Source organism: Contarinia nasturtii, unplaced genomic scaffold, assembly GCF_009176525.2.
Source record: "Contarinia nasturtii isolate CC-2019 unplaced genomic scaffold, AAFC_CNas_1.1 Cnas_scaffold_2806, whole genome shotgun sequence".
Classification (NCBI taxonomy): Eukaryota; Metazoa; Arthropoda; class Insecta; order Diptera; family Cecidomyiidae; genus Contarinia; species Contarinia nasturtii.
This window is the reverse complement of record NW_022200123.1, coordinates 2188274-2202664: the sequence shown is the minus strand read 5'-3', so window position 1 is coordinate 2202664 and position 14391 is coordinate 2188274. Positions and strand designations below refer to the sequence as shown.

Genomic DNA, 14391 nt, shown 5'->3' with positions numbered 1-14391 from the left:
CGTGCATATTTTTCATTTTACTTACCACGCCACTGTTGAAACCTGAAATAAAATCTATTTTCTTCTTTTAAAATGCAATAAAAACCATGTTTATTTACTTTATTTTTACTTTTATTTATTTTTAAATACTTCATTATTCCAGAATTTATTCACATAAACCTTACTTTAAGTAAAAACAAAAATGTTTTCATTTTTTTAAAAAATAGTTCATTATGCAATCGTTTAAATTGCGCAGTAGCAAGAAAAGTTGATCAATTTTTTGCAAATTACTTTGAGGAATGTGAACAATTGGGAAATGAAAGAGACCAAGGAGAAGAGTATCTTTGAAGTTAAGTGTAACCGAAAAATGTTTCTTAAACAGGGACAAGATGAGAGCTTAAGCACAATTTCTTTCCTTTCAGTTAATCAATAGAAATAATATATGAATATAATCTACGAGTATATGTTCTTGTTGTTGAATAGCGCACACATCAACGATTTTAATCGTTAATGGTTTTGATTATAAACTGACTTATCGTATTTCGTGCAAACATTTGCAAGTTTTATAGTATATGTGTTTCCATTGAATTGAGTTTGATTCTGCATAAATAGTCGAGTTTTATTATAAGTTACTGTATGTTTTTTTTTACCTTTGCCTTTATCCCATCATTTCTTAGACGTATGCTCTCACCAAATGGGATATATATGCAACAATCATATTTGTCGATTGGATTTTTCAAATGCTTACAAATATAAATAAGCGACAAATTTACTGTTTCGGTATTTCTACATGTGTTATTTTCACCGATGATACATAAGTCAACAGATATCGAATTGGGTAAATAGAATGCGGACTATAAAACTATGGTTAAAATGTGTGTTGTCGTTGCCAGTTTAAGATTGTTTCGGATTTTGTATGGAATCGGATATTACACTAAATGGTACTGAAATGCCTGTTTAAGAATTTGATGACCTTCGCTCCCTGTTTGAATATCAATAATTTTTTTACGTATGTCAAGTTAACATTTTCAACACGATAGTAATACATTTAATTTTTTAACGCTTCCACTGAATATATATCATGATCGATAATCATGTGTGACATAAACAGTAAATCTTAAATGAAACCAGCATTTCAGTACCCGTGCGGTATGAAATGAACTCTTCTATTTTGCGATCTCAATGAATGTGAATGTGGCCAAAGAAGCGAAGCTTAAAAATTAAATTCAAATGAAAATGGGTGTGTGCGTTTCATGCGGCAGAATAATGTTATTCCTTCATTGAGTATGTATGTCAGCGAAAGAGCTTCTCTTTCAATGTTACGCTGTCTTACAAAAGCAATGAATGAACGTTGCTATGTTGCCACACGCAACTCACGCTCAGCTGCCCGAATTTTCAGACGAGTTGGCACAGTTCTGAGTTAAAGTCTGAATAAAAAGAAGTATTCGATATATTACTTGGTGAAAACTTGTTCTTTTTCTGGAATAGATATGATATATTTTATTTTATTATTATTTTTTTTTTGCTAAAGTATGGGATGAATATGCATGTTTCGTATAGTTTGAAGTCAATAATGTCGATGCTTTCACACTTTTTTTTCGTGAATTTTTCAGCAAACAATCGTCATATAGTAATTCTTTTCTTCATTGTACATTCTTATTTTAATTAGTATCATGAATAAGTTGGGTATTTATGAACTTTTTCTTACTTCTTTTTTTTTTTGTTTAAATATTTAAATAGGACATTCATGATATCTATTACATAAATTATTAGGTTTCTAGTTGTCATCTAATTATGTCATTGTGTCAGTTTGAACAAATAAATTTCATTACCATTCATATCATGCTTTTTTGTTGACAAACTTTAATTCTAGTGTATTTTTGTGTGTGTTTCATTTTATTTGCGGATAATGAGAACAATTTATTACAAATATTGATTATAAATTTGTAATTTACAATATATAACAATATTTGTACTGAATCATGCTCATTAACAGCAAACGTTAATTAGTATAACAACATTATATGCAGTATCATTTACGTTAATATATGTAATTCAATAAATAAGTTTCACATATACGCGTATTTATTTTATGTATCGAAAATGTCATATTTCAAATGTGTCAAGCCGGGGTATTTGTCAAGCTGTATCACTCAACTACTATTTTCACAATCGGATATAGAATGCATACATTCTTCCATACAATGTTGCTAGCTAGCCATTTATATCATCTATTGCTATAGCGATATAAAAGTAGCTGCTATTTAACGCATCTCTTCGCTCTGACGCTGCGTATACTCGACATAACAATGGTGTCATTGTTTTGAAATGATTTAAAATGTTAAACATTTCAAACAATAAGACCATTGTTATGTCCAGCATACACAGCGTCCGAGCGAAGAGATACGTTAAATAGCAGCTATTTTTATATCGCTATAGCAATAGCTGATATAAATGGCTAGCTAGCAACATTGTATGCACTCCTCCAATTTAAAACAGTGTAGGTCGATGAATTTGTAATTTCCTTTTTAAATCATTCCTAATATATCTTAATTTCACATCATACTGAGAACCATTATTAAAATTCCAAGTCAAGTATATACATAATACATTTAGTTACTTTTCATTTTACTATAAACTTTTTTTTTGGCTAGAATAAGTGTGATGAAATATTTTTTTAAGCCATTTTTTATTTTATGTTCTTATCGTTGTCATTTTTAATTTTGAATAAATTAATTCCAATATTACACATATTTTGATTTGAATTAAACCATATTCTCTTAAAATTAGGCTCTGTCAAGCGCTGTGATTTCTCTCTTAATCCTAAATTCATTGATTTAAAATAGTTCCAAACGAAAAATTCGAACCATATGAAGTTAAGAAAGGTTTCAATTCGATGAATTTTCCACACTTTTTTTTGTTTCTTCTTCTTTTATACTCCTCTTTACAAAACATATTCAAAATATGTATGAATGAAATGCCATGCATTGTGTTGAGCAATGGGTATTATCTTAAGTTTTTTTTAAAATTGTCTTTTTGATTCTTATTTGATAGTTTTAATGCCATATTATATAAAAATCCCACACAAATGTCAATATCAACGGGCATATCCAATTTAATCGAAACGGTTTTCATTTACAGAATGTCAAGTATCAAGTATGACATGCGATAAAAACATTTGTGCGAATTTTTCCCTTTTTTTATTTTGAAATGATGTCGCATTGTATCCACAAGTCATAATCTTGCCAACTGTCTAAAAAAATAGATCACATCGTAGACAATTGCTAATATTTCGAAGTAAATACAGACACAAAAGAAGAGAAACGAATGAAAGAAAATGGGATTAACAATTGAAATGTGGTAGTTTATTTCGACTTCCTTCAATTTCAGCTTGATTTGATTTTGATTTGGTTGAATATTTCCCATCCCTTTTTCCCTGTCGCAAACATACACATACATAAAGACGATTACGGTTGTTTGGTTACTGCTAAATAATTTCGTGTCTGTTTCTAATGCGAACATCCTATCCGCTTATATACATGGTGAAGCAAGTAGAACGATGGCATTAGAGAGTATATATATATATAGAAACGTTTGTCGGCTGCCCAATTTCAATGGGCTGCAATTTTTTTCCGCTTTATTTCACTTTAATACTGCCTTACATTTAGACAATATTAATGTCGTACGCTTAAATGACGATGCCTTCCCTTGACAAATGTTTCAAGTTTGATTCGCTCGGGCTTTATTCGTTTACCTTCATCAATGCAGTCTCTTTTTTTCTTCCTATAATTGTGTGTGTGAGAGTGCTTAGAGGAATCAGGCCAATTACAGTCACCGTAAAAAGTAGAAAATCGTTGCAATTAGGTTGAATAAATGTACCCAATCAATTGGTGAACATCGGTTACTGCTTGCGTGCTGCATCGCTGCTGGATTCTCGCCTGTAGTTTTGTGGCGGTTTTTTTTTCGTAATCATGTGGTTTGTTTTTTTTTTCCATTTTTGGTCCGTAACGGGCATGAAAAGAGAATAAGAGCAGAAAAAATGTGGAATTAGTAGAAGTGTATTTTCAATCAAAGAAAAAAATCATTGTCTCGTATGTTTGAGAGCTTTTTTCCAGTTTCATAGCGGTTTTCTTTTTCAATTTAAGAACTAAGTCCATGCTAACACCCAATTTCACCTATACATAAACCGCACCCTGGACGAATTTGCGCAAAAAAGCTGAGAATGTGAACAAATGCATGTATCACAGATCTAACTAACACCAATTAATTTATTTTATTTTAAATTTCGAATTATACAATTCAATGGGATTGTATTTTGATTGTTTGCGGTTCACCACTAGAGAGAATACATACTTGAATTTGAAAAATTCGATTTGTACTCGAAATGATGTTTTTTTTTACCTGGCCCAACCATTCATTTACAGTACGATTTCAAATTTATTTTCAAACCACCACAATTATAACGTTCCATATCCAACCAGTGATACCTATTATAGATTTGTTGACTTTCGGTGTTTTGACTTGAGGAATTTGAATTTTAGGACGACTTTGATTCATCTCTTCTTTTCTCCCCTACTCTCTGTTTTTCTCTTTTGATTTTGGCCAAAATGCGTTAACATTTGTTGATTTTTGTTCTGTTTAATCGTTTCTCAACCCCCAAAAAGAAATCACCAAACAATTAAGTGCAATCAATCTAAGCAGATGTTTAAATTCAAATGAAAACCTTTGCATATCTACGGTAACAAGGAATAACGCGATTCGTGTCTTTTTTGTCTCAAAAACAGTCAAATCAAGCCGTTTCTCTAATTTCATCTTTTACAAGAGTCAAAATCATCGATTTTTATATCTCGCACTTCATTGATCGTACAAAGACTCCATAATGACCAGCGTTTGTTTCTTTCACATCGCGTGGCATTTATATCACTCTCTGATTCGTCGAAAGAACAGAAGAAAAAAATCCAACATTCCTGAGTAAACACACGAAATTAATGGATACTAATTGCGATTCGAGCCAATTTCGTTTAAAGATTGGAATTCCGAATGAATCGCTAAAATACACCATATCCAAATATTTAGAAAATCGTCGAGAGAAACGAAAAAAAGAAATCTTATCCGTATTTAATCACTGTTTTCGAATCGTGTGCGATTTTCCATATCTCTCGTTCGTTTACATTGACTATAATTAATTACGCCTGGCTGGAATTTTTTAATTCTCACTGTCTTGTCGATTTTACCAGCCAAATAAAATGCCATACCAATCTGGTTTTATTGGTAAGTCGATGAATCTCGAAGCGGTTTTGTTCTGCACTTATACTGCGCTCTGGCATTAATAAGTCCTTTTATATTCTTTTTTATTTCTTTCTTAATGCGCGTCCTTTGCCATGCATCTTTCAAGGTAATCAAATGGTCTGACATAAAAGCTTTCGTAAATTATTCTTTGATTTTTTTCTCATTTGATTTCATTTTTTTTTTCGTGGCAATAAAATTCTAATTAAAGTTTCTTGTTTATTTTCGCTGCCTCGAAAAGGAATGTCAAAAGGTGAAATTGGTTGTTTGTGTTTGTAATTGAAAAAGTTTCAGTCGTAGTCTTTTGTTCGAAATATAGTATCGTCTTTATGTTCGTAGCAGTAGTGCCGATGCGGCAATCTATCAATTTGTTCTCTCGTGTTTAATTAATGTGTTGCTTGCAATGAATATGATTACACGCATAAATTTTGAAATTACACTTCACGCCTACATGAGGTTAAGATATCATGATTCATGAATCATGATGACCTGACTACTTTGGTGTCTTTTACCAAAATAATGATGATAATAATAATCATTGGTGTGCGCGCACACCCGGTTTTATACATTCGCTTTCCGTTGAAAAGGGTTTGAGAAATGACGCCAATTCCGAAATCGATTTGTGCAGGCGATCGCATCAAACAAATGCGATACGTTTTATTATTAAGCCGTATAAATCAATCGGTGTGTATGGGTGGGCGAGAAAGTGATTTGAATAAAGACTCGGCATGTACATTGTATACAACAATGCGACACATTATAAATTATGTACTCCGCAATAGGTTATAACACTTGTCCATCTACTTGATGTATGCATACTTAAACACCTTTGATGGCATTTTGGATGGGGTGTCGAAAAAAGATGGGCAACACTTAAATTAATTGGTACGTTCACTATTTAATTGGTAAAATGTGTGGAAACATTTGAAGAAAAAGAACAAAAAATCGTTCTTTTTGATATTTGCCCATGTTCACATGAAATGAGCTGAAGTCAATAACGACTAATAGGCAATTAATTCACCGAAAATGTCACCCAGCACAAATCCCATATCAATATTGAAACAGTAAGGATAGAAACAAAAGGAATGTGAGATGTGAGAGTTTTGTGTGTGAACGACCATTGAATGCGAGAGTTTAACTTGAATCGAATAAGAAATAACATGAAATTTATTGCAAATGAAAAAGGGCAATCCAGTGAGCGTTTTGTATATGTGCAGGCACAAATTTTCGTTAATGTCGACTGTTTTATTCTCCAATAAAATCCGTACGCATGAAATGCATTCACGTGAATAATCTAGGTCAGTGATTTAAGTGTCTCCTGTACACAGTTCGACACATTCAGAATTCGTGGTATGGCAATTTTAGCTAATTGTGTAACATAATGCATAAGGCCATCCAGTGTAGTGTGCCGACGAGAAATATATATAGAAATTTTTAGGTCAAACAATCGAATGGATCAAAAAGAGTAAACAAAAGTCAAGAACGACGATGAGCATTATATGTAATGGGTACTTTTGTCGCATCTAGCTATTTCGTATTTTGTGACAAACTTTTCGACTTTTAATGAATTGTTCTCATGAAATAATCGATACGCACACCGAAACACACACTTTTGTTCTCTTCACTGCATTTGCCACATTCTGGCGCCCGATTTCATATCTCTGATTCTCGCGTCCTTCTCTCTCTCCCTCTCTCGCTTTAACTTTCTTTCTTTTACACACTTCTCATCTTTTGTCGAAATATATAGAAACGCCTGAAGAAATCACTCCCATTTCGTGACAAACAAAGTTCACAATCATATATCATTGGTCGGCTTTAACTTAATCAAGATAAAATTTCAGAATTATTATCACCGGATTAACACTTTGTGCGGTGCTGAGAGAATTCAAACTTCGTTTTCTGCTTGAATTAATGAGAAACGCACCCGGAAAATGGGCGATCGTTTGGTCGTTTCGTTTTACAAATAGGATTTAGTGAGTGTACTTTATCTCAATAGAGGGCCAATTGAGGTCGATAGAAAAGCACCCATTTAAAGTTAGTTTACAACTTTTGGCATTGAATAAAGTTCAGAGCACACATTCTACTGGCACTGATGGCCAAATAAATAATTTTCAATTTGTGGCAGTGATGTTTGCGTATGTAATGCTAGCACCTGTGTATATCCTTGCATGCCTTCAGGTTGCTCCCCAAAAACCAAAATGCATAAGTGCAAACTGCACATCGGAATTCTTACATTACAAATGCATTTGTAAGGCATTGTTTGGTGAAAATGTAATTCGGTTCATAAATTTTCACGAAGTAAATGATAACAGTGGAACTATAACCGCAAGAGATGTAATGTGTGTGTGTGTGTGTGTATATATAAGTTGTATTTTATAAACGGTGTAATCGTCCATTTCGTATTGAGCGACCGTTTTCGTATTTATGTACACATAGTTTGGATATCAACATTTTTCCATCATTTCCTGTGAGGCGATACGCACTGAACTGTTTCAAATTGCTTCGTTTAACCAACTGTGAATTTCAAAGAGCGACACACATACACACAGCTAATGGCGGCAATTTAATTGATGTAAGTCCTGCACGAGATAGAAAACGTACATACACTTGACATGTACGATGGCTAACGCAACAAATGTAGAGCTGGCCATTTTCTCGTAAATGAAATGGTTTACTAATATCGTGCCATTATAAAATTAAATGACTGTAATTATACTTCTCCATAGCTTCTGTGCACTGAATGCGATCGACCATTGTTATTCGCATAAATTGGAAGTTGCGTATTTTACGAGAAAAGGGATAAATAATGACGACAATGATGTGAGCATCACAATGAATCGTTCATTTTGAACTGTTATGTATATCAAACATTGGATAAATTGCGTACAATTGAACTATATGAATAGAGAATAGAATGAATTTTGAGAGAAGAATGTGTATTGACCGCTTCAAGGTGATGTTACAGTTACATTAACATTGTCACGCATCATAAAACATGGAAACTTACTGCACCTGGGTGAAATACTGCTTGAATGACAAAGTTTCACGCTGCTTCAAAACAATCGATTATCGTTTTCACGATTTGTATGTAAGACTATCGAAATTTCGATGTTGGATTTACAATTGAGATGGCCAATGTGCTTAACATTCTATGCCATGATTTGCTATGCAATTTTAGCCATAAGGCATATCGATTGAATCACACTTTATGTAAATTAATCGACTTCCACAGAGATTCAATTCAGGTTATTTGTTATGATGAACAGATTTTCTATCTACTGATACGCTCCAGTTTTGAGATAATACAAGAGCAGAAGTTTGATAGTTGAAGAGATAGAATCGATTTTTATCGATTTAAATTTCAAATTATTAATCTTGCAGAGATTTTGTTTTATCTCTCTGTCATTTCGTTCAAGTCGATCTTGGGCGGATGAATCAATTTCATTGTTTTATTTCGTAACGGAATGGTCAAACAAAAGTTTTCAATTTACATCGTTTACAAAAGCTAATGACCCAAGAATATCAATTTATTTTAATGTCTTCTATTTCAGCACACCAAACTTCTGACTCCGTCTCACTTTCAAAGAATCGTAAAACTTACAATGAACTCTCAGCAACAGAGAGAGAAAAAAAACGTACGATTTTTTTTTACATTTTGTTATCTCAACGCAAACACACATTCGAATTTTAATTGAAAATTAATTTTCCATACCGAAAAGCCGGAAAACACATACACCAGATAAAACATGAATTCCCGAAACAACCAAATCAAATATTTGCCATTCATATATCAGAGATAGAGAGAGCGTGGTAGAAAGACCCGTACTAAATTTATATACAAAATGTAATCGCGTATTGATTTAGATTATTGCCAAAAGCTTGGCACCATGCAAAATATTTTTAAAATTCTTTTATGTGTGTACAAAAACGCTAACACAAAAATATATAGGGCAAAAAAAGCGCGCGCAAGGAACGGAAATCTATATGGATCGAAAAGGGAAATGTGTAAACTTACCGTTGAGCACATGAACCACCACCGTGACTTTAGCAAAGTCGGAGAGGACACAGGAATAGTTCCCGGAATCGTGTCGATTCGCATTCGCTATGTATAATCGGCTGACAGCTTTGCCTGATATAGTGAGTAAATACATATATGAAATTTCATCTTTTTTTAAATTTCTCTTAGACTTTTACCTGTATGTAAATCAGTTTTAACGCTATTCGTCGCCACCCCCAGCAAAGATCCACGAACAAACATACGCAGCAAGAGAAAAAGAGAGAAGCAAGAATGAAAAGAATAGATTTATTAGTATGTCGTTGCGCTTGCATTTATCCATTGATGAGAGATAAAAGAACGTATGTTTATATTCATTTTAATTTCATGGAATTTGATTATAGTCTCTTTTATTTCTCATCGATGTGCAACTTAAATGCATTAAATAATTTGTTTTTAAAGGTAAAATTGATTTTTGAATATATAGCAGAATTCTGCCAATGGTACCAGCCATGCATGTTTTTTGTTGCCTCTTTTTCGTAGCAGCATTCATTTTCCATGCTCTGGATCGAGCGACCAATTTTTTTCCATGATATTCTATATATCACATAGAAAGTTTTCAATTTTTTTTTGTCGTCATGTCGATTCATAAAACTATGATTTACGATATTGTTCGCAATTCGATCTATCTATGTATATTTCGATGCATATCGCCGAGAAAGCGACTACATCAAGCTCCTTCGGAGACATGGAGAATAGAAAAAAGTCAGCAGTGAAAAAAATCATACATAGCAAAAAAATTATATGTGAACAAAACGAAAAAGAGAAAAGAGTCTATTCGTAGTCAGGCCACGGCAAAAAATCGCTTGATTTATAGTTGTTCTTCTATTGAATTTTGATTGATCGTGTTGATATTTGCCGAGTGAGAGTTAGAGCTTTTTTCCATTTTCTCTTTCTAACTGCACACATTTTCAACTTTTCCATTGGATTTTACATAACGTGCGATTGCCTCTTGAACGTCTCGCCGAACGATTTATATTGGATGTATACGGTTGTGCTACAGATATAGTGAGTGAAACTACCCATGTTCCTTTGGCGCACACTTTTCGAACGATATCGAAATGTGTGAGAAACCATTCTCAATTTGCATTTACTTATTTTCATCTTAAGATATTTTTCCGTGGTTTCTTTTCTTTTATAATCGTCATTCCATCGCTGGAATTGTTTGCATGAATTCCACACTATCCATCGTCGCAAAAAGCAAGATTTTCTTATATGTATGTTCAATTTTATAGTAATCTACATTTTTTTTGCGGCGCTTGTGTTTCATTCAAAATGAATATTGCATCAATTTGTAATCTCGAGCATACTACATCAAATAACTCAAACGTCATAACCAATTTGAATGAGTTTTCTTGGTATGCCATGCATGTTATCCTTTCTTCAATTTTTGTGTGTGTGTGCTTTTCTTTCTTTCTCACCAACGTTGCTGGTGTAAATGAATAATCGAAATTGATTCCAGACATATGCACCCCAATAATATTCGACATGATGTTTTTACAATATGGACATATGCTGCGAATTTATGAAAAATGAAATGGTTTGAAAATGGAAGTTTGTGCGCTGCATACATGTGCCGTCGATGCAAGGCCATGCACGAGAAATTGCAAAGAAAATTGGTAGACAGATTGCTTTCTATTTAATGCATCCCATAATTTAAACTTTCCGTTCTTGGTGATGCTGTGAGTTTGATGGCAGAGAGAAAGACATAGAACATTGTGACTGAACATAGAAATTCTCAACAAGTATTCGATGATTGATTTTGTGTGATTACTTTATTGACTATGTTATTAAAACGTATATTCAATAATTCAAGCTTTACACTAAACATTGCACGCATCCAATGCTCTAATGCATATAAATGGCACGTGGATCGAAATTCTATGAAAATATGCACAATTTTTGTCTAAACGTTTCGTGTAAATGTATGCAAATTTATTCGCTTCAAATTCCCGAACTTTTTTAAAAAAAGAAATCAGTTGGGGTTCTGAGAAAAAAATTCATTCGCAATTACTAAAATTCGCCAGGATAAACAGTTCATTTGATTATTATATTATTATATTCGTGGTGATAATAATGGAGTTACCCATGTTGGAAACGAGTAAGAGTAATTTTTAATAAATCAACTATCCACTCTAATTGAGTACCAATCTACACACAGAGAAGTAATACAATGAACTAGTTGACACTCCGGTGCGGTTCTTCTTCGTTTATGCTTTGAAGAAGATCCGAATAAAAGAGAATACACAAAAACGATATTTTGTATGAAATTAGAAGGAAAAATACATTTTTATACGGAGTGTCAACTAGTTCTGAATTTTATACGACAAGCCATATAGTTTTCATTGTATGATTTCTTTGTGTGTAAATAAAAACATTTTTAAACGAATATGTAATGTTTTTCGCTTCATATTCTGTTTAAGACAGGGACTGTTCCATTTTGACTAAACAAGACTATTTTTGAGATTATTTGTTGAATCAATTTTTACCAACTGCTTTATTACATTCACCAAATGCATGGGCTGTATAAATCACATTTTTGACAAAGTTGAGACTCATAATGAAATTATGAGTTTAATAAATTAAGCTTTAACTACTTTACAATATGAATAACCAAGGGGTTATTAAAAATTGGCACATGACGAAGCCAACTTCACACAAATGTGGGTACAATTTTTACATAAAAAACCAAGAGAATTAACTTCACGTACTAGAAGAAACTTTAGTTGCTATAGCAAAACTAGATTGATGGATAACCACATTATACTATAATATTTTCCTTTATTTATTTTGGCTGCAATAAAATATTGATAAATACGGTTGAAAGTGCTTTATTTATTCATATTATTTCATTCATGTCAACAACAACTTATATATATTCATATTCTGACTCAAAATAATTTTTTCCGGTTAATTGAATTGGTTTTCATTTATATAATATTAAATAAACAGTAAAGTTTCCCAATACTGAACATATATAGACGTTTCGTTCGATTCCACTACTGCAGAAGTTATATCATAAATAAAATGCATACGGTAGCGAATATAGATGGTAAAACCAAATGTTGGCCACATTCATATTCATAAAGTTGAAATGAATTAAACTAAAACTGAAAAAAATATTCAAGCTGTAATTAAATTTATGGGGCGATAGAACAAAAAATCGTCACTGTTTATGTAGCATTTTAAACATAACCACTTTCGTTATATTTCTTGCAGAACCATATGTTGAACGTGGGTTCAGTTTAGTTGACAATGGTTCGATTGCACAGCAGAAGAAGAACAAATAACGGATCCATACGTGAACGAATATATGTTTTCCCACATTAATAATAAATTTGAGCAAAAAGACGAGAAAAAAAGTTTTAAATTGAGTCATGAACTTTATCAACTGTATAGCAAAAACGTGACATGTTTTTTTGGCTTTGTGTTGAAACCGTTGAAATCGAATCCATCATAAAATTTGTGCACTTCAAAAAATCAACGAATGAGTTTCATACTCAAAAAAACAAAAACAGAATGAAACCGACTACCTTTCGCTTCAGAATAAAATTTATTTTGTTATGCGCATGCAAATTTAAGCTCCGAGACAGGAACAGAGATGAGGAACCAAACCAAACCATATTTGTTTGTGTGCAAAAAAATAAACTGTCAAACTCATGAAAAAAGAGGTTTATTATTTCATTTTTCTATTATCCACTGATACCATCAACATCATTCACATGCATCGACGAAGATTAAAATGAACGAGATTCCGAAAATTCATTTTATCCAGTTGGTAACTGTTAGTTTGCAGTGTTACAATTCTGTTCACATATGCATTTTCATATTGGTGTCATCACCATTTCGGTTGTCCGTTAGTTGCATGTTTTGATTTGATTGAAAAATCATGTCATTTCAACATCTATAGTCATGCGAACCGAATCACTCATAATGTTATCGAATGGACCGTTGTTTTTTTAATCAAAATGTTGTACAGGCAAATTTCTACTGAAGTCACTTTATTTGTCCGATTAAATTGATTTCCCAGAAATTAGCCTGATACCGTAACATCAAACGTGACTTTTTCTGTACATAATATGAAATGTAATATTTTCATACATACAATTTATGCAACATAAATGATGATGCAAGTTTTAAATATTCATTCAATTTAACGCAATATTGAATTTCTATTAAACTTGATTATCACGTGAAGCATTTTCTCGTTGTTTTTTTCTTTTTCATGACATCAATCAAATGGTGCATTGGTTTCAATGTTGGTAATTTCTCTTATTTTCTGTCAATTGCACGTATTTATTTGAGAAGCCTTTCACAAATTGACAAATCAGTTGAATGCATCGAATCAATATTAATGCAATATTTGTAATATTTGTGAAACAAAGAAAAATGTTTGTATCTGTTGAATAGCTGTTACAATGACGTCAATTCAATGTAAGAGGATGAAAGAAAATGTGCACAAAATATTTATTGACCATTTCAATGGCAGTATTTTCCGAAATTTAATTACTCAATCGAACTCAAATGGAGCGTACGTCTATGCGAGTTTCACATTTTATTTACCTTGGTCAAATTACACAAGAAGCAAAAACGCTGTGCAAAGAACCAAATTGATAACATTTTTTATGTGTTATCGTAAATATAATCCATTTAATGAAAGCTGGATATAAATTTAATAAATAACAAACAGATTGCGCAAAAATCAAAGACAAACTATTTTTGTCTTCAGTCTACTGATTATTTTTAACAAACGTTTATTTGTGTCAATTTCATAGCATATCGAGTCACACATATGTAGCGCTTCTAATTTTGTCAATACATACAGCGTACGATTATTTCTGTTTTGCCGATGAAATCGGAAATCATTTTTCTACTTTTTTGTAATATCATTTTGTTTGTTTGTTTTTTTTTCGATGATGACTATATTTTGTGTACAATGATGTTTCTCGCACGGAATCAATCAAAATAGCACGAAACGGAAATATCAAATTGCTTATTTATTATCCATGAGAATGTTATGCAGTCTGTTCAGAGTAAAACAAAGACGACTGTTTGGTTTGACTGCTCGATTA

At 32.4% G+C, this 14391-nt stretch overlaps 1 protein-coding gene across 3 annotated transcripts in view; it reads right to left on the bottom strand.

The window, feature by feature from the left end:
* Positions 1-212: 212 nt before the first annotated feature.
* Positions 213-14391, bottom strand: part of LOC116349183 (neurotrimin) — a 77872-nt gene continuing 63693 nt past the window's right edge. For all 3 annotated transcript variants that reach the window (XM_031780488.1, XM_031780489.1, XM_031780490.1), the window contains 3 exons: positions 9460-9482; positions 9281-9394; positions 213-3917 (listed from right to left, as the gene is read on the bottom strand). In XM_031780488.1, coding sequence (XP_031636348.1) covers positions 3811-3917; positions 9281-9394; positions 9460-9482 — 244 coding nt within the window. In that variant the 3' untranslated portion in view covers positions 213-3810. The remainder of the gene's footprint in view (positions 3918-9280; positions 9395-9459; positions 9483-14391) is intronic.